Below are 21,914 nucleotides of genomic sequence, written 5' to 3'. Positions count from 1 at the left end.
ATTATAGAGCATGGCTGGGTGTGTGATGGTAGTGGGGTATTATAGAACATGGCTGGGTGTGTGATGGTAGTGGGGTATTATAGAGCATGGCTGGGTGTGTGATGGTAGTGGGGTATTATAGAACATGGCTGGGTGTGTGATGGTAGTGGGGTATTATAGAGCATGGCTGGGTGTGTGATGGTAGTGGGGTATTATAGAGCATGGCTGCGTGTGTGATGCTAGTGGCGTATTATAGAGCATGGCTGGGTGTGTGATGGTAGTGGGGTATTATAGATCATGGCTGGGTGTGTGATGGTAGTGGGGTATTATAGAACATGGCTGGGTGTGTGATGGTAGTGGGGTATTATAGAACATGGCTGGGTGTGTGATGGTAGTGGGGTATTATAGAACATGGCTGGGTGTGTGATGGTAGTGGGGTATTATAGAGCATGGCTGGGTGTGTGATGGTAGTGGGGTATTATAGATCATGGCTGGGTGTGTGATGGTAGTGGGGTATTATAGAACATGGCTAGGTGTGTGATGGTAGTGGGGTATTATAGAACATGGCTGGGTGTGTGATGGTAGTGGGGTATTATAGAGCATGGCTGGGTGTGTGATGGTAGTGGGGTATTATAGAGCATGGCTGGGTGTGTGATGGTAGTGGGGTATTATAGAGCATGGCTGGGTGTGTGATGGTAGTGGGGTATTATAGATCATGGCTGGGTGTGTGATGGTAGTGGGGTATTATAGAACATGGCTGGGTGTGTGATGGTAGTGGGGTATTATAGATCATGGCTGGGTGTGTGATGGTAGTGGGGTATTATAGAGCATGGCTGGGTGTGTGATGCTAGTGGGGTATTATAGAACATGGCTGGGTGTGTGATGGTAGTGGGGTATTATAGAACATGGCTGGGTGTGTGATGCTAGTGGGGTATTATAGAACATGGCTGGGTGTGTGATGGTAGTGGGGTATTATAGAGCATGGCTGCGTGTGTGATGCTAGTGGCGTATTATAGAGCATGGCTGGGTGTGTGATGGTAGTGGGGTATTATAGAGCATGGCTGGGTGTGTGATGCTAGTGGGGTATTATAGAGCATGGCTGGGTGTGTGATGGTAGTGGGGTATTATAGGACATGGCTGGGTGTGTGATGGTAGTGGGGTATTATAGAGCATGGCTGGGTGTGTGATGGTAGTGGGGTATTATAGAACATGGCTTGGTGTGTGATGGTAGTGGGGTATTATAGAACATGGCTGGGTGTGTGATGCTCGTGGGGTATTATAGAACATGGCTGGGTGTGTGTGATGTTAGTGGGGTATTATAGAGCATGGCTGGGTGTGTGATGGTAGTGGGTTATTATAGAACATGGCTGGGTGTGTGATGCTAGTAGGGTATTATAGAGCATGGCTGGGTGTGTGATGGTAGTGGGGTATTATAGAGCATGGCTGGGTGTGTGATGCTAGTGGGTTATTATAGAACATGGCTGGGTGTGTGATGGTAGTGGGGTATTATAGAACATGGCTGGGTGTGTGATGCTAGTGGCGTATTATAGAGCATGGCTGGGTGTGTGATGGTAGTGGGGTATTATAGAGCATGGCTGGGTGTGTGATGCTAGTGGGTTATTATAGAACATGGCTGGGTGTGTGATGGTAGTGGGGTATTATAGAGCATGGCTGGGTGTGTGATGCTAGTGGGTTATTATAGAGCATGGCTGCGTGTGTGATGGTAGTGGGGTATTATAGAGCATGGCTGGGTGTGTGATGGTAGTGGGGTATTATAGAGCATGGCTAGGTGTGTGATGGTAGTGGGGTATTATAGAGCATGGCTGGGTGTGTGATGCTAGTGGGGTATTATAGAACATGGCTGGGTGTGTGATGGTAGTGGGGTATTATAGATCATGGCTGGGTGTGTGATGCTAGTGGGGTATTATAGAGCATGGCTGGGTGTGTGATGGTAGTGGGGTATTATAGAGCATGGCTGGGTGTGTGATGGTAGTGGGGTATTATAGAGCATGGCTAGGTGTGTGATGGTAGTGGGGTATTATAGATCATGGCTGGGTGTGTGATGGTAGTGGGGTATTATAGAACATGGCTGGGTGTGTGATGGTAGTGGGGTATTATAGAGCATGGCTGGGTGTGTGATGCTAGTGGGGTATTATAGATCATGGCTGGGTGTGTGATGGTAGTGGGGTATTATAGAGCATGGCTGGGTGTGTGATGGTAGTGGGGTATTATAGAACATGGCTGGGTGTGTGATGGTAGTGGGGTATTATAGATCATGGCTGTGTGTGTGATGGTAGTGGGGTATTATAAAACATGGCTGGGTGTGTGATGGTAGTGGGGTATTATAGAACATGGCTGGGTGTGTGATGGTAGTGGGGTATTATAGAACATGGCTGCGTGTGTGATGGTAGTGGGGTATTATAGAACATGGCTGGGTGTGTGATGCTAGTGGCGTATTATAGAGCATGGCTGGGTGTGTGATGGTAGTGGGGTATTATAGAGCATGGCTGGGTGTGTGATGCTAGTGGGTTATTATAGAACATGGCTGGGTGTGTGATGGTAGTGGGGTATTATAGAGCATGGCTGGGTGTGTGATGCTAGTGGGTTATTATAGAGCATGGCTGCGTGTGTGATGGTAGTGGGGTATTATAGAACATGGCTGGGTGTGTGATGCTAGTGGCGTATTATAGAGCATGGCTGGGTGTGTGATGGTAGTGGGGTATTATAGAGCATGGCTGCGTGTGTGATGCTAGTGGCATATTATAGAGCATGGCTGGGTGTGTGATGGTAGTGGGGTATTATAGAGCATGGCTAGGTGTGTGATGGTAGTGGGGTATTATAGAGCATGGCTGGGTGTGTGATGCTAGTGGGGTATTATAGAACATGGCTGGGTGTGTGATGGTAGTGGGGTATTATAGAACATGGCTGGGTGTGTGATGGTAGTGGGGTATTATAGATCATGGCTGGGTGTGTGATGCTAGTGGGGTATTATAGAGCATGGCTGGGTGTGTGATGGTAGTGGGGTATTATAGAGCATGGCTGGGTGTGTGATGGTAGTGGGGTATTATAGAACATGGCTGGGTGTGTGATGGTAGTGGGGTATTATAGAACATGGCTGGGTGTGTGATGGTAGTGGGGTATTATAGAGCATGGCTGGGTGTGTGATGCTAGTGGGGTATTATAGATCATGGCTGGGTGTGTGATGGTAGTGGGGTATTATAGAACATGGCTGGGTGTGTGATGGTAGTGGGGTATTATAGAGCATGGCTGGGTGTGTGATGGTAGTGGGGTATTATAGAACATGGCTGGGTGTGTGATGCTAGTGGGGTATTATAGAACATGGCTGGGTGTGTGATGGTAGTGGGGTATTATAGAGCATGGCTGGGTGTGTGATGGTAGTGGGGTATTATAAAACATGGCTGGGTGTGTGATGCTAGTAGGGTATTATAGAGCATGGCTGGGTGTGTGATGGTAGTGGGGTATTATAGAGCATGGCTGGGTGTGTGATGGTAGTGGGGTATTATAGATCATGGCTGCGTGTGTGATGGTAGTGGGGTATTATAGATCATGGCTGGGTGATGGTAGTGGGGTATTATAGATCATGGCTGGGTGTGTGATGGTAGTGGGGTATTATAGAACATGGCTGGGTGTGTGATGGTAGTGGGGTATTATAGATCATGGCTGTGTGTGTGATGGTAGTGGGGTATTATAAAACATGGCTGGGTGTGTGATGGTAGTGGGGTATTATAGAACATGGCTGGGTGTGTGATGGTAGTGGGGTATTATAGAACATGGCTGCGTGTGTGATGGTAGTGGGGTATTATAGAACATGGCTGGGTGTGTGATGCTAGTGGCGTATTATAGAGCATGGCTGGGTGTGTGATGGTAGTGGGGTATTATAGAGCATGGCTGGGTGTGTGATGCTAGTGGGTTATTATAGAACATGGCTGGGTGTGTGATGGTAGTGGGGTATTATAGAGCATGGCTGGGTGTGTGATGCTAGTGGGTTATTATAGAGCATGGCTGCGTGTGTGATGGTAGTGGGGTATTATAGAACATGGCTGGGTGTGTGATGCTAGTGGCGTATTATAGAGCATGGCTGGGTGTGTGATGGTAGTGGGGTATTATAGAGCATGGCTGCGTGTGTGATGCTAGTGGCATATTATAGAGCATGGCTGGGTGTGTGATGGTAGTGGGGTATTATAGAGCATGGCTAGGTGTGTGATGGTAGTGGGGTATTATAGAGCATGGCTGGGTGTGTGATGCTAGTGGGGTATTATAGAACATGGCTGGGTGTGTGATGGTAGTGGGGTATTATAGAACATGGCTGGGTGTGTGATGGTAGTGGGGTATTATAGATCATGGCTGGGTGTGTGATGCTAGTGGGGTATTATAGAGCATGGCTGGGTGTGTGATGGTAGTGGGGTATTATAGAGCATGGCTGGGTGTGTGATGGTAGTGGGGTATTATAGAACATGGCTGGGTGTGTGATGCTAGTGGGGTATTATAGAGCATGGCTGGGTGTGTGATGGTAGTGGGGTATTATAGAGCATGGCTGGGTGTGTGATGGTAGTGGGGTATTATAGAACATGGCTGGGTGTGTGATGGTAGTGGGGTATTATAGAGCATGGCTGGGTGTGTGATGCTAGTGGGGTATTATAGATCATGGCTGGGTGTGTGATGGTAGTGGGGTATTATAGAACATGGCTGGGTGTGTGATGGTAGTGGGGTATTATAGAGCATGGCTGGGTGTGTGATGGTAGTGGGGTATTATAGAACATGGCTGGGTGTGTGATGCTAGTGGGGTATTATAGAACATGGCTGGGTGTGTGATGGTAGTGGGGTATTATAGAGCATGGCTGGGTGTGTGATGGTAGTGGGGTATTATAAAACATGGCTGGGTGTGTGATGCTAGTAGGGTATTATAGAGCATGGCTGGGTGTGTGATGGTAGTGGGGTATTATAGAGCATGGCTGGGTGTGTGATGGTAGTGGGGTATTATAGATCATGGCTGCGTGTGTGATGGTAGTGGGGTATTATAGATCATGGCTGGGTGATGGTAGTGGGGTATTATAGATCATGGCTGGGTGTGTGATTGTAGTGGGGTATTATAGAGCATGGCTGGGTGTGTGTGATGTTAGTGGGGTATTCTAGAGCTTTCTAATAGTCAAACATCTCCACGAAGCCCTATATGACCATACTAAGTGTAAAATTGTATATTTTTACGTAAATAACACCAATTCTAGGCATTGCTCCCAGTGCTAATATTACTTTAATATTTTACACACTTTATCAGGCGGAACACACTTGCAGAAGCACGAAAGCTACTAATTCACGTGAATGCACACATCACGTTCTCCTGTGCCGTACAAGTTTGACAACCGCAGAAAACAAGGTGCCAGTGTTCGTATGTAAACGTTTACAATCCCTGTCGAACCATCGCGATGGGAGCACTCCCTCCGATGCCGATTGAACGCCACTCGAGTTCCCTGGATTGCAATCAACTAGCAACACTTGCTTAAGAGTTGAGTGACAGTGACACAATTGAAGCGCTTCACTGCGGATCAATAATGCCGTAGAGGGCAGCCTCGCCCAGCAGCAGCAAAGCAATCGGTTGCCTTTCACAACGCTCTCTGGAGAAGGCCGGTACCCCGAGCCATCGAGTCTGGGCTGGACCACAGCCATCTTGCCGTGCTGCACTCAGGTGCTCAATCATAATCCCCCAGCCAAACACAAAGGACAGGCGGGATACGTAACGGCATGTCATGCGGTTACAAAACCGGTTATTCTCTAGAATGCATCGCTGCAGGGGTGCAGACGTTTGACAGTGAATTGGCCGTGCACTTTGGAGGTTGGCTAACTGGCTTGGTGAATCTACCCCTGCCTGTAAAGATCCAGCAAACCAGGCTGAAGGCTGCTTTCTGCGGTGGGAAACGTTTCTCTGTGACAAGCTACTAAATTTGTCGTAGCGTGTGCATTGCATATTGCAACGTATAAATGTCATTACTCTTTGGTTATTTCGGTAAAGTCACGTAGGTAGAAAAACAAAACAAAATAAAAATAATGTCATTCTTAAGGTTTCAGTGGTTGAATTTGCAAATACATTTGCGGCAGGGCGGGGCTCATGTTTAGCTGGTGGTGGTTATGTGACAGAATATTATTGCATGCGAGGTGTGGTGTTGCACGACTAATATTACATCGTATTATATTGTAAAACGCAACCGTTTAAAAATAATGCATTTTGTTGTTGATCAAAAACGATTGTGGATCAGAATGATCTGCGGGTTACTGGGCTGCTCCGTGCTGTTTGCAGGCCACTGTCGTGCATTCTGCATTTGGCATCGAAGGCTTCTCTACTCATCTGCTAAAGGACCCACTTGTTCTGCAGCAAATGTGGTTTGTATCCACATTGAGCGAGGTGTTTCGAGTGACAGGGCACAAAGTGTGTGTATAAAATGCCCTGAAACTTGTTTTCGCTATTTGCGTTGTATAGTTTTATTTACACAATTGCACGGCCACTTTGGCATACATCATGAGTTTAACCTTTAGAGACGTCACCAAAAAAAGTGTACGGCTTAATTCAATGACTATCTTATTTCAGGTGTAAGCTAACGGCAGCAACAGTACAATGTACACAAGGCAATGCTGTGATACAAGACTTCAGCTTTAAGGTTCGAGAGGTCATATTCTATACTCTTTAGTTCTTTGGGTAAAGTCACGTTATACCTACGTGACTTTACCGAAAGAACCAAAGAGTATGGATTCCTGCAGTCACGAAAGCTTCAAATCAAGGTCATATTCTCTTTGGCCTGATTCAATGTTATAAAAGGTTGCTTTTAAAGGTTTCCATTTCCGATTGATAAATGCCGTGCAGCTTTTGGTGACTGCATGTGTATGCTAAGAGAGGGATCTTTGTATTTGTATGCACATCAAGGTCAAAAGGTCATGGTGCCCAATGCCGGTCATGGTGCCACATCTCATCATCACTTCCTTCTGCAAGATGCCACAAAAGTTTTGCACAGTTGACACTCGACCTCCAAAGTCTGCTCTTGCAGTGTTTGGCGGCTATAAATTTCCACGCGACAAGCTACTTTGTTGAGCTCCCTTTTGTGGCCAGGTTGCTTCTGAAAAATAAGCTAATAGCTTAGTGGGCTTTTCTTACCTTCCCTATACTTTGTGCTGCTATCGTGTTTTTTGTATTGAACGTGTGTGAAAAAGAGCTTTATAGCTCATCGGATTCCTCCAGTTTAAATAAAGACTGATTTTGTATGGCACCGTCTGGCTTCGGGTCTCGCCTTGGTTGCCGACCTCTGGACACTCACTATCATGCCCATCTCCATAACCAGCATTCCTCTATCCTGCACGTGCCCCCCCCCACCACCCATCACAACCTACTCCTCTACTTTCCTAAATGTTCTCATTCAAAACGTCACTATCTCACAATTAAATTCCTAACAGCCTCTGCTTGCACGTGTACTCTAACTCTACCTTCGTATGTTTCTATACCTCCTCGATACGAGGGCTGGATAACAAACTAAACCTAAAAAATAATCATTCCATTTTATGTTGATTAACTGTGAGCAGCCAATAATATTCTCCACATACTCTTAGTTTAACATAATGTATGTTGATTAACTGTGAATAACCCAACCAACAATAGGTACAGTATATTCTCAGATTAACATGATCCAAGGTAATTTATGACTGCATTAACCCCCCTCTGGTCACCTGATAGGCCCACAGGGATGACATCACCTTTACTCCCTCCATTTAAGACCGAAAGAGGACTTCTTCACAATTCTGGCTATTGCCTGATGAAGCTGGTTGAAATCACCAGGGAAAGATCGTACTCGAATTGTAAATGTTGTGGGTTTACTCTCCAACACACCGGTGTGCTAAAGTAGTAACTAAATGGCACAGTTTGTTTACATGACAAACCTTACTAATAGGCTGTGGCGGGTGTAACGGCACATTTATATTTCCGCGTTCTAACCCAAAAAACCTTTATTGTGGAGATAGACTATCCTACACCACAGGGCCCTGTCTTCGGCAGTTCTTGCGAGTCGTCGCATGCTGTGCACTGTCCAAGCAACGGTGTCGTCAATCCGAGTTTTACCTTCAGATCGCGCGTTGAGCTCTTTGGCTCGACATTAACAGTCTACCTCAAACAACTGACCCTCTATACTAAAGCTTATATACAGTGTTTAATCTCCTACAAAAGCAATCCATCCTTTGATTTCAATCTTACAATTCACTGTGTCATGCACATTAACGCCTCAACTCCCCGACTGTGTCACATTGTTCATTTGCAACTGACACCTGTGGTGAAGATGGAGAGGTCCCTTTCCTAACCACTGCCATAAATGTAACTTGAGGAAAACTCACATCGAGGGCTCAGAGTTCATGTTCTGTACCTACAACTGCCAAAAGCTACATTCTCCAATTCTCTCAAGTGTAAACTATCTATTGTAATTCCTAGTTTTCTTTATTTCCTCAACTCATCCATGCTTTTAATGAATGTATACTTGAGCAAAACTTTGAAAAAAGTGCGTGACCAAATGCAGCACCTATCCAACAATTACGGATGATTCTCCACTTGATTTCTTCAGTCTTTTTTCCAGTTTAATTCCAACTGTGCCATCGGCGTTATGAAGCAGAGTATCCACTTCGACCATGCGTAGAACAGTGAATCACTGCTGTTTGTCTGAGACTGCCCCACGGAAGGTGAGATCACAGAACTACCTTCTGACATCCATTCAAGTGAACATTGTATCAACACAATAAGGGAGCCCACTTTCCCGTATGCCCTGCTACAGAGAAATACATTTCATTCTCAGCGCTGGAATTTAGCCAAACACAGTAAAAAAACACATTGCTGTGGTGGTTTTGTGTGCAGTCTCTCCTCAAAGGCACAGAAGCAAGAGTCCCATCATGCAAAGTGTTTAAGTTACTGGAGTACCTGAGCTGGAATACCACGGCAACTTAACGTTTTCAAAACCCTTTCTCAAAACACAAATTAACGGGTGTGTGAAGTCTAAATGACAAATCCAAAACGCTCCATCATATTCCTAGCTCTTCTCTATCAGTTGCTCAACTGGCGGATGTATATTTTCTTACTAAAACCTTTTCCTGTTCAGTCAACAACAGTTAAACCACGAAAATACTGTTCTTCTACCTGCAGGCTTTAGTATGCAGCAAAACTATGGTAAACATAATACCTTCAATGCAAATAAAACAAATCCCTCTATAGTTACCAAACCTCTTTAATGATATATCGCTTTTTCCAGCACCGTGGTAACCACTTTCTCACCCCATGCAGCTTTACCATATGCAGTTCTTCTAGCATCTGTTGAGCTCCACCTTTCAACATCTGCAAATATCCAAAGTTTTCTCACTCCTTCCCACGACCGAAACAGATTTTTGCTGGGGTTTTTTTTTATACAACACATTGTGGAGAAACACATATATACTGTACATTAGAGGCATGTTTATGTTTTGGGAATTATTAATCGGTACCAAAATAAGTGAAGAATTTAATTGGCATGACGTTTTCATGACCAGTCACACGAATTTTCAACCACCTCTAACGTGAGCAGAAAATTACCTGAGAAATAAAACTTTAGCTGGACTGCAAAGTAACAAATGAATCCGAATACAGTAGCCGAGTGAGTAATCGGATCAAGGCAACTGGAGTTGAATCCATGGCAATGCCCTTACTTGCATTCCTCGTCCAGCAGGTGGAGCAGTCCTGTGGGTTTCTTGCTGATGAGGTTGATGCAGCCGAGGTTGTCTGTGTAATCAATGGTGTTCCAGAGAATGCCCTCCTTCTGGTATTCCTCCTGTGAAATATTGCCATTCAGTTTGTGTCATTCCGCGTGCGTTCCTGAGATTCCCTGCATCACAAAGTAGTTCACGTGCAAGAGGAGCTTGTTCAACGAGAGACCTGGTAACAAATATTAATTCTGCACAAGGGAAAACTCGATGTCACATTTAAGAGGTCAAATCTGTAACACTGAGGATTAATGACACCACGTTGTTTTCAAAAGTTAAGAATAATGGAATGTACCAAGTGCACCTTATCTTGTGATGTGCTGGGGTTTTGGACATGAACAAGCAAATTTACAAAATAACAGCACATGCTCTCAGTTCTTCTGAAGTTAATCACATTTCGGTTTGAAAAGCCAACAAGACCAAATGCACAGGATTGACCAATCTAATCATATCTAAATAACCAATGAGAAATGCACATATTATGCGGAAAAAAGCATCACAAAATTTAATTATTTGCTGTAAAATGCATGGTTATAATGTTACGATACTGTATTATGTGAGCTGTAAATGTTAGATCGCGCAAATATAAATGTGTCGTTAAGCCCGCCAACACCCGACACAGCCAATTATCAACGTTTGTCACATCAACAAAACATGCCAATTAGTTACCAGTTTAGTACACCGGTATGTTGGAGAGTAAACCCACAACATTTACAATTCAAGTACAATGTTTCCACCGGTAATTACAACCAGCATCATCCGGCGACAGCGAGAATAGTGGAGAAATCCTCCTGTTTCGGTCTTAGAGAGGTAAATGTGCTGTCGTCGCTGTGAGCCAATCAGGTGCAAAGACCAGAGGGGGAGGGGTTTATGTAGTCATATAAATCACAATGGATATATATTATTCGTTGCGTTATTCACAGTTTATCAACAAAACATTGTCAACTTTAAACGTTTCCCTTTAAGGCAGCACCATTAACATGCCGAGTGTGTTTCTAATTGTGTACGATCTATAGGCATGAGAGCGCCACGTTAGTGTCGAAGAGCCTCGGAGAAACCCCAACTATAAAGGACGCTTTCATAGGAAGGTTTTCACTTGATGGTTCACTTGAAAGCTGTTCATAATGACATTGCTTTCCAAGGACACTGAACGGAAATTTGCATTGCGACAATAACGATGTGCATTTTTAGAGTCGCATACGCAGTACTTTGGTAATCAGTCGTGATGAGATGAAAATGTAATGTTGCCAAAAGGAAAGCCATTATTAAAAGTTAATTATTAAAAGCATTCCACTCATAGCCATCATCGCAATTCATTGGTGAAGTCGAGGCAGTTTTGTTTTCATTCTCAGCCATTTCATACCACATGCTTCAGGAAGCACTAACTAACCTTTGCCGATGCCATTATCTAAGCCCTAAGCGGTGACGTTCCGTAAGCATGCAAATGCGGTACGTTCGTCGACATGAAACACCCATTTGAGATTTAAAGAGCAGCTGAATGCAACCGCATCTCAAGATGCTGTACAAAAACAATGGCATGTGCATCATGGAGATAGGCGGTGTGTGTACGCTTAAAGAAATGTTTAGACATTGATTGGCAGAGAGCAGAAGAGAACGGCATTGAGAGTGGACAGGAACAGGGCCAGTGGGAGAGGGTCCAAGACGACAGAGACAGCACAGGAGATAAGCAATCTCCCAAAGACCGAAGGTTGAATTGGGATTTCGCCAGGAGGTTTGCCAAAAAACCCCAAGTCAACCTTCCATGGAATTAAAGGACCAAATCAGGGTGTGTACACTTCAATAGCTTTGTCTGATATACACTTAGATGGTTCCTCTAAATTCAGGCACTAAAAAGACAGAAACAAACATTTTAGTGCCACGTTTTTTTTTTACACATTAAAAAATAAATTACTCAACTTTTACAGTTTTTATTAAACATTTTCGGTGTTCAAAAACTCAACTGTATCAGAAACTATACAAATAATCTTGGGCCCATTGTCTTTTAAGCATGATAGCCAGAGCAAAGTTCAAACAAAAACCCCAAGAAGCCTGGAATTTCCTTTACAAAACAATTGACATCTGTAATCAAGGTGAGTTCTACTGAAACTTCACACTTGTTTTGAGACGAATTGGGTTATCCATTTTTTCCTTTCCAGAAAAGTGCTCAAAAGTTAAACGTTAATCTGCAGGTCACCTATTAATTTGGGAAAACAGCTTCAAGAATGCATCCAATGTGAATATAAGGGAGCTAACTATGCACTGCAATGGCAATAAAGGCAGAAAGATCCCATGAGGGCAGACCATTGCCAGCTTCCCGAGCCCATAAATGGTCAGAGTATGGGACCGCGTTTCGACATTGACGAGCCGTCAGGTGTAATGGCTTCCACGGAACTCCCACACACAGCGTGGCCACTGAAGCGCAGATTCCCGTAATAAACACACCCGCCGCCGTGGCACCATCAACCCTGCCGAGCGAGTTAGGCTGCAAAGTTTGTAGTTTAACTGATGGAGGAGGCCGAGTTATACTTAACGTCCACATAGGCTTGCCCGTGGAGAGGGCATTTTCAGTACCCAAAACGGATACGTTTGAACACCTTACTCAGCCATTTTTCATATTTAACAATGATGCATGGGCTGCCTCGCTAGGACTAAGTGCGTTAGTCACTGTTCATGGAAGCTCACCAAATGCAGAGAATGAATATTACAGAGAAGTGAGAGAAGCATTGTTTTAAATTCCACCAACGAGTCATTGTACTTTCAAACAAACTGTAAACTGTAATCCCAAAAATGATTCAAGAGACATTACCAATCGTAAACGAGGACTATCCTAACATATGCTGTGATGCACAAGTGTTAAGCATTCCAAAAACAATGGAAGTACTTTAATCCAAAGGAAATGTGTTGTAATGGAAGAAACTAGCTGCTTCATACGATTTATTTAACAGTTAAAATTTATCAACAAAAGATAGATTTAATATATTCTTTACAATAGCATTACTGTACATATTGTTATTCATTCAATTACGTGCATTCTGAATGGACTATTGTTTATTTAGAAAGAGTACAACACATTTAACGAGTTATTGATGGTAAAAAGTCATTTTAAACGACGTCTCAATGTTGGGACTGAACAATAAACTCGGCAATGGTTTAATTAAGATTAAAATGAATGCTAACACAACTAGAATGTGTGTGTCTGTATAGCATATCCATCCATGTTTATTCTCACGTATGCATGTTCAGAAAATGAGCGAAAAGCCAAAGCTGCTTTTCAACACAGAAACAGTTGAATGCATACATTATGTGGTGAATGCCATCACAACTGAACAACCTTTTCGGCGAAATACAAAGTTTCCAATGTAACTGGAATACAGTGAGCAACAGGAGTTTAGAAACAGAACGGTAAATTCGGCAGGCTTTTGCATGATCAAACACATGTTCTCGCCTATAATGAGTAACCGACTGCCACTAAACCTTATGCGGATCAACACTTTAGTGTAGTGGCAAGATATCTTTCAAATCCCTGCATTTCTGGTGCTCAAGATATGCAGCAAGAGGGTGCAGGAAGAGAGTATTGCTGAAGGAATGCAAAGAATGAACAGATTGTGCTCACCTGCTCAATCTTGAATACATGTTGATTGAAGTAATACTGAAGACATTCATTGGCATAATTGATGCAGAACTGCTCAAAGCTGTTGTTTTCAAAGTCTTCAAAGCCGAAAATGTCCAGCACCCCGATGGAAAGACCCTGGGGGGGGGGGGGGGCAACAGTCAAAAGGTAAAGCACTACAATGAAGCCTCGGGGTTACACAAATAGACAATGAGTGCCGAACACACAAATATACACACACACATATACAACAACAACAACAACCGCCATTCGCCACTAAGTGGCGGTGACGTCACCACGACGCTTGTGCCAGGCTATGTGCACCCTGAGGCCACGTGAAGTGTCGAACGCCCGCTGGCAGGAGGTCACGGGGCAGACCCAGGTGCCACGGGTCGACTGACTGAGATGACTGGCTGATGCACCACCTGTGCCCCCTACTGTGCCAACCTGCTGTGCTTTAGCCACCCGGCGCTCCGCTCGCTGTTGTGAGCGTCGCTCCTCCGCCCTCCGTTGTTGTTGGAGGGCGACTGCCTCCAACTGCCCAGTAGCATCCTTCACGAGCCTCCTCCACAGAGGCCGATCTTGACACCGCTGGTACCAGTCATCGGCAAGTCCACTCAGCTCCACGTCCTCCTGTACCACATCACTCCATCTCTTCTCTAGCCCGTGCCGCGCCCGCTTAGCCCCCTCAATCCGGCCAAACAAAAGCTGTTTCGGCATGCGGTGGCTGGGCATGCGGGCTACATGACCCAGCCATCGCAGCCTTGCCTGCCGGAGGAGCTCACCGATGGGACCCTGCCCAGATCTTTCAAGGATTTGTGAGCTCCTCACACAATCCAGCCTGGTTAAACCCAGCCAACGCAGCCTTGCCTGCCGGAGGAGCTCACCGATAGGACCTTGCCCAGATCTTTCAAGGATTTGTGAGCTCCTCACACAATCCAGCCTGGTTAAACCCAGGATGGATCGTAGGCAGGCTAGCCTAAATGTTTCTAACCGGCGAAGATGTTCCATTAGGGGGGTCCACGTTTCGCAAGCATAGAGAAGGGAGGGAATGACCGTGGCCGAGAAGACCTGAAGCTTAGTGCGGAGCGACAGACCAGGTAGCTTCCACACAGCGTTACGCAACCGATGAAAAGATATTGCCGCTCGACTGATTCGGAGTGAGACCTCTGCTGTTAAACTGGAGCCGGTCATAAGCACACTGCCCAGGTATGGGAAACTCTCCACTCTCTCCACAACTGTCCCATCACCGATTGGGAGTAGTGGGGGTGGAGTGTCCGATGGTACAAAATACCCAGGCAGGTGCTTAGTTTTGGTGGGGCTTATGGTAAGGCCCCATCTCTTAGTGGCACGCTCCAGTCTCAGCAGCAGCGTCTCCAACTCCTCCTCTGAATGAGCAGCTATTACCAAATCATCGGCATACATAACATGGTTGAGCAATAGGGAGCCATTCCTTGACCGCACCCGGGCATCGATCAGCCTCCCATTATATCTGTACCAAATGGAGATTCCCCCGGTACAGCTATTGAAGGCTTCACGAACTACGTGGTCAAAATAGATGTTAAATAATGTGGGAGCCAGAGGACATCCCTGTCGTACCCCAAGGTGTACAGGGAATGAATCTGACTCCCGGCCACATAGTTTTACCCGGGCCCGCTCACCATCATGAAGGTCCTTAATGATCGTGAGTAGAGGGTTAGGGACTCCAAAAGCACGAAGAACAACCCAGAGCCCAGGCCAACTGATGGTATCATAGGCCTTGACCAGGTCAATAAAGCTGAGATGTAGGTCTTGCTGGAATTCCGTATACCTCTGCTGTAGCAGACGGACATAAAATATGGCATCTTGCAGGACCGCCCTTTCCTGAAACCACATTGGGGCTCCGCAAGCCTCTCCTCAGCATGCCTAGCAAGGCGATGTTGAATAATCCTTGCCAGGACCTTTCCCGGCACACTGAGGAGTGAGATGCCCCTGTAGTGGTTACAGTCTGTGCGGTCCCCCTTCTTAAAGAGGGGGACCACCAGGGCATCCTTCCAATCCTGCGGAACCCGTCCAGTGGTCCAGACTGTTGTTATGATGTCATATAGGGCAGTCTGTGCACAAACGCCACCCTCCCTCAGCATTTCGCTTGGGAGATCATCTCTGCCTGGTGCCTTTCCTGGTCTCAGACTCCGGATCGCCTTCAGTACTTCCTCAACAGATGGCACCTCAGCCAGCCACTCACAGGGGGTGACTTCCTCCAATATATGAGGCACCGCAGCCTCAGCAGGGTCATCCCCACTTTGTGCCACGATGTTTTCCTGGCGGAGGGATTTCCCCCCCCCAGGACCTCACAGAAATGCTCAGCACATCTGCAAACCTGTTCCTGGGGGTCGGAGATTGGATCACCGTTTTTTCCCCTAATGATGGTAATAGGTGTGGCGCTGCAGGTTACTTTTTTGATGGAGGTAAATAGAGATTTGTGATCGCGGGCCACTGAGGCAGACTCCATCTCCTCAGCAACCCGCGACCACCACCCATCCTTGCAGCGCCTCACGGCTCTCCGAACCTCCGAGCGAAGGCTGCGGAAATCCTCATTCTCTGACGTGGGATTCTGTAGCCGATGACAGTGGGCCTGTTGCTTTTTCTCAACTATCCTGAACACCTCCTCTGTCAGCCAGGGTCTCTGGGGAGGTCTGGACCGCGTACCCAAAGCAGCCATTGCAGCTGCATGAGTCACAGTCCTAAACCTCGCCCATTTACCCTCGACATCAGGAGGATTGGGGGACGATGCCAACTCCAGCCGCAAGCGATGATGAAATTCTCGCTTGCAACTTTCATCAGATAACTGAGACCAGGCCACTTTAGGTTGGAATGGGGTCCTGGGTGTACACCCAGCACCGGAGTGGAAGAATGGAAGGCGCATCTTACAGATGACTAGTCGATGGTCAGAGGGCAGATCAGCTCCACGGTAGGTCCTGGTGTCCAGGACATGGGCTCACATCCGCTGGTCCGTCACTATGTAGTCCAGCAGATGTTCTTGCTTGGACCCGGCATGCATCCATGATGTTGTGTGGATGCGCCGATGCCGGAACAGCGTGTTGGTAATTACAAGCCCATGGGCTGCACAAAAATCTAGCAGCCTCCTACCGTTGTTATTGAGCTGATCTGGCCCATGCCCTCCAATCACTCCAGACCAGGTACCAGCATCATGACCAACTCGGGCATTGAAGTCACCCAACAAGATGACTCTATCCCGAGCCAGTACCTGTGACAGAAGGTCATAGAAGGCATCTGACTCATCGGCTTTGCCTGCATGGATGTTCGTCTTTGGTGGGGGCATAAGTAACCACGACCAACACTCCTCGACTCCGGTTGAGGGGAAGGCGAGCCCAAAGTAGCCTGGGGCTTACAGCTTCCCATACCTCACCGCCACGCTCCCATGCCCCCTTCATTCTTTTGTTCAAAAGAAGAGCCACACCCTGTTGTTTGGCAGGTTGCTGCCCCGAGTAGAGGACTGTCCACCCCTCATGGTGGCAGGAGCCAGAACCGGTCCACCGGACCTCCTGAATGCCACAGAGATCCAGGCGGTACCGGTCCAGCTCCCTACAGAGGAGTGGCAGCCTCTCCTCTGCAGTGAGCGTTTGAACATTCCACGTGGCTACACGAAGTGGCTTTTTGTTGTTTCTGGAGGAGCCCCGAGGGTAGAGATTCAATCTCCTGGCTCCGCCAATTGGGGTTTGGCCAGGAGACGTCATAGACGCCTGTCCCCCCGGGGCCTCCGGCACAAGCTTACTGTTTTATTAGTGGTTTCGTGGTAAAAATGTTGAAGGTGGAGGGGTTACCAGCCCCTCGCACCCGTCCAGAGCCCCCGTTTAGCCACTGTGGTGGTCACAGACACCATGCGAGGAGGGGCCAATCGAATTGGCCCTCCCCCCACAGCACTGTCCACGACAGAGTTTCCCGTCCGGCACATATATACACACACATATACACACACATATACACACACACACATATATATATACACACACACAAATATATACACACACACAAATATACACACACATATATATACACACACACATATATACACACACAAATGTTTATTGTCTTTTAAACAGCTCAAGAGCTCAGAGCATTCATCCTCCTGTCACAAGGGGCGATCGGTCACATTTTATTTCCCCACGCGATTTGTTGTTTTATTTGCTGTTATGTTTGGTGTTATATTTCATGTTTATACTTGGCATTATCCATAATGGACGATTTTTCGCATTAGCTCGCATAAATATATAAATGTGTAGTTAAACCCGCCACCACCCGACACAGCCAACTAGTAAGAGTTGTCACGTAAACAGAACGTGGCCAATTCATCACGAGTACAGCACACCGGTGTGTTGGAGAGCAAAGCCACAGCATTTACAATCTGAGTACGACGTTTCGCCAGTAATTACAACTAGCTTCATCAGGCGACAGCCAGATTTGTGAAGTCCACCTCTTTCATTCCTTATAAAGAGGCGTAGACGTGGTGACCATGCTTGTGCGCTCTTGTGCACAGTGTGGGTGGGGGGGGGATTACTGAGTCAACGTACATTATGCATGCACATTATACGAACCCTTTGATCTTGTCCTTACTGTCCATTGTGTGTATTAAAATAACCTACCAAGGGTAATCCCTTTTGATGAAGTATGCTGGCCTGTATAGGCATGCATTTAACCAATGTATTATTTGATGATTCGCTTCCACGCAGCACTAAGTCGGTAACTATCCGAACGGTTAAATTATTTTTTATTTATTTCAATTTCGATAGATTCTCTAATTAGTCTTGACCAGTAGGAGCTAGTTTTGCACAGAACTTCAACATTATCGAAATCAATTGAGTGTCCTTGTTGGCACGCGTGTTCTGCTACTGCTGACAGTTGTATTTGGGAGTATTTAATATTTCTCTGATGTTCTTTCAGTCTCGTGCTGATCATTCGTCCTGTTTGCCCGACATAACATTTTCCACAAGTACAGTTAATCCTGTACACACCTTCTGTTGATAGCTTTGGTAATACATCTTTTGTACCAGATATGAATTTCTTAATTTTATGTACCGTGCCAAATCTGACTCAGATGTTTTGTTTTTCCAAACATCTGGCTAGTTTATTAGTTACTCCCGCAATGTACGGTATTTTGATCGGACAGGGTCGAAATGGTAAAATAACACAGCGTTTACCGAAAGAAAACGCATACTGACGCCTATCTGAATGCACAGTCACACCCTCACCCCACACAGAAATCTGCTCTTATCAAGACGCTCATTCATCAAGCTAAGAAAGTGTCAGATGGTGACAGTCTGACAAGTGAAATTAAACATGTTAAAGAAGCGCTGCAAATGAACGGTTACAATGAACAGGGCATTTTATACCAAAACCAAATAAAATAACACGAGCATTGAAACTGCCCAAGTAATTAAAAGATCAAAATACCGTACATTGCGGGAGTAACTGATATACTAGCCAGATTTGGCACGGTACATAATGCACATGCATAATGTATGTTGGCTCATTAAACCCCCCCCCCCCCCCCCCACTTTGCGAAAGAGCGCAGAATTTTGGTCACCACATCTACGCCTCTATATAATGAACGAAACAGGTGGACTTCTCCACAAATCTGGCTGTCGCCTGATGAAGCTGGTTGTAATTACTGGCGAAACGTCGTACTCAGATTATAAATGTTGTGGCCTGGCTCTCCAACACACCGGTGTGGCTGTACTACCTTGATGCACCCCTCTCAGGCCGATATAACACCTTGTCCTCACCAGCTTTCTCTCTCTCTCTCTCTCTCACCTGAAGACGATTGCTTGTGTTGCGATCAAAACGTCGTGATCTATTATTTTTTCATTTGCGTGACTTGACCGAAAGACCCAGGAGTATACATCTCTCAGTGTTTGTTGGGTCATTTTGTTGTAAAACAGAAACGGATTCCTTTTAGGACGCTTAAAAAGAGTCACAAGTAAAATGTACCTATCATATAATTAATAATTTCTCATTAGCATACGAATTAGTTTGTCTATGATAAGTTAAGAGAAAACAGAACTCACTTGAGCAAAAGGAGAAAATAATTGAAATAATATGTAAACTTAATATTCTATGGGTCTTTCGGTAAAGCCACGTAGATAGAAAAATAAAAAAAATATATCACGACATTTCGAAAGCAACACAAGCAATCGTCTTCAGGTGAGAGAGAGAGAAAGCTGCTGAGACAAGGTCTTATATATGCCTGAGCTGGGTGCATCAAGGTAGGTGGGTGGAGCTAGAGATGGTCCAACCAACGGAGGTTGGGGCAGTGGTCTTTGTATTGTTAGAGATAAACTTAATAATTTACAGTCCTTTGCCAATTGACAACACAAAGATATTTCTGTGCCATGTCAGTTATGGAAGTTGTTTTGGCTATACTTCATCCCATTGGTCAGTCCAGGTTGGCAAAGGGGGGGACAAGGACTGATTTAGATATCGCCACTGATATCTGCTGTGGCCGGGTCACCGGGTTTTGTTGCGATGTGCTAATCACTGCGCCACTGCTCACCACTGCTCCCAAATAACTATAACGTTCCTCCGGTATGTTAATGGGGCTTGCTTGTTTACTCATTAACCAGGATGGCTAACAAGGCGTAAAATCTGCTCTTAGCTATGGATCAAAATGCAAATGAACTGCATTAACATCCGAGTCCGAATCCATTTGTATCTATGTATGATAGTATGTATACATGTATGATAGTATGTATACACTTAGGTGTACAGCTTAACACTCTTGGAAATGTCATCCAGATGTATTCAGGTTATGCATGTTTGAAGAGAAAATTGGTCAGTCCTTTACCCACCTCAACCCCCGTCTAACCAGCACTGCATAGAAGCAGCAAATTGCTCGTGGTAGATGAGAAGAAGTGTGGATAAATCCACCTCTACCATCCCATTTGATTAGGGTGCAAGATGAGGTTAATAGCCTCCTGAAAGTGAGATGCTCTGCACTCGCAATGGTGTGAAGACCATGGCTCAAAGCCAAGCGGTTTTCCACTCATCTTTTATTTACAGCTCTGAGCCATTGGTGGAAATTCCACATTGCTCAGGTGGGGAAAGTATTTCCATAGGATAACCACGGTTTACTTTCCCACAATATTATTGACCCCAGAGTGATTAAGGAGCAAGTTGACCCCAGAGTGGAATTTAACTCTAGCAAACCTTTTGTAAATTCAACTGCAAACTGTGCCCTCTACCGCTTTGCCACCAATATCCGGCTGGACACTACAGGTGTCCCTTGCTTTATGTGGTAGTTGCGTTCGAAAAAAGATGGCGCACAAAGCAAAACCACACAAGACAGCTGTCTGCCGAGTAGCGCAGACAGTAAGCACACACAATGTTGTCCCACGTCCGACCGCATGGCCGCGTGAGTGAATTCAAACTGCGTTTTTAACGAATTTTGAGAAGAAAAATACGGCCGCATATATGCGACATCGCACAAACCAAACCCACACAGAACGAGGGAAACCTGTATTCGTAGATTTATCTTTATTTCTTATTAAGTATATGAACCTGTGTGTGCTTTGAATGTTACCCTATTTCAACATGAACAGGCGAACTGACTGGAGGAAGACTAAACACACAACGTTCCTGCAAATCGCACTAGCAATCCGTGCAATTGTATTTGACGGTGCTGTAGTGCCTTGGCGACAAAAATGTCTGAAGTAGTGAAATAGAAATGCTGACAAACGTGGCGGTGAGTTACTTAACTGGAATGCACTTGAGATATTATATTTATTCAAAAGTGTGTTTTATAAAAAAACATTACAGCCCAAAATGTATAAACATTAATCATATCCCAGTGCCAATGACTTTTTTTAAGGATGGCTAGCTATTTATTTGGCAGCCAAATCACATTCAATTGCATTCCAATATTCGTTGTGGTATGTGTAACAGTCTGCTTGTTGTCTCGAAATAAAAACAAGCGCAAATAAATGTGTGCTGAATGTTCAACAACTGAACAACTGCCAGGAATTCCAGTGAGGCATAGCATAGAGCAACAAGAACAATAGGTAAGTTTGAAGTCAAAAGATGGTCTTGTCAAGGAAGCACGTGCATTGTCTACATTATTTGTAATCAAAACTCAGGGTTAACTAAATGCGCTATTAAAGCAAAATCGACAAAGAAAACTTGGATACATTTAGCGAGGAACGATTCATGCCTCCTATCTCTACAATGCCATGAATTGTCACAATTCAGTCACAATGAGGACTTAACAATCCCCATTGTAACAATCGTTTTGAATCTTCTTTGGTTCTTTCGGTAAAGTCACGTAGAATGAGAATAAAATAATAAAATAAAACAATAACATTCTCACGACGTTTCGGCCACAACACAAGTGGCCTTCTTCAGGTGAAAGGAACAAACCTGTCGGGACGACAGGTTTGTGACAGGTTTGTGACCTGTCGTGACTTTACCGAAAGAACCAAAGAAGATGAAGCCTTACAGTCACGAAAGCTTTAAATCGAAATCATGTTGAATGTTAGCTCCTCCAGTGGCTCTAGGGGTGACA

The 21,914-nt window shown here is 45.3% G+C and overlaps 1 protein-coding gene across 11 annotated transcripts in view; it reads right to left on the bottom strand.

Annotated features, from left to right (window-relative positions):
* Window positions 1-21,914, bottom strand: part of MYO9A (myosin IXA) — a 208,414-nt gene that overhangs the window by 77,644 nt on the left and 108,856 nt on the right. For all 11 annotated transcript variants that reach the window (XM_032966355.2, XM_032966347.2, XM_032966409.2 and 8 more), the window contains 2 exons: window positions 13,364-13,498; window positions 9,697-9,818 (listed from right to left, as the gene is read on the bottom strand). In XM_032966355.2, coding sequence (XP_032822246.2) covers window positions 9,697-9,818; window positions 13,364-13,498 — 257 coding nt within the window. The remainder of the gene's footprint in view (window positions 1-9,696; window positions 9,819-13,363; window positions 13,499-21,914) is intronic.

Source organism: Petromyzon marinus, chromosome 1, assembly GCF_048934315.1.
Source record: "Petromyzon marinus isolate PM22_M1 ecotype Great Lakes invasive population chromosome 1, UKy_Petmar_22M1.pri1.0, whole genome shotgun sequence".
NCBI classification, from domain to species: Eukaryota; Metazoa; Chordata; class Hyperoartia; order Petromyzontiformes; family Petromyzontidae; genus Petromyzon; species Petromyzon marinus.
Note: the sequence above shows the minus strand (reverse complement) of the source record. Positions and strands in the feature narration are given on the sequence as shown.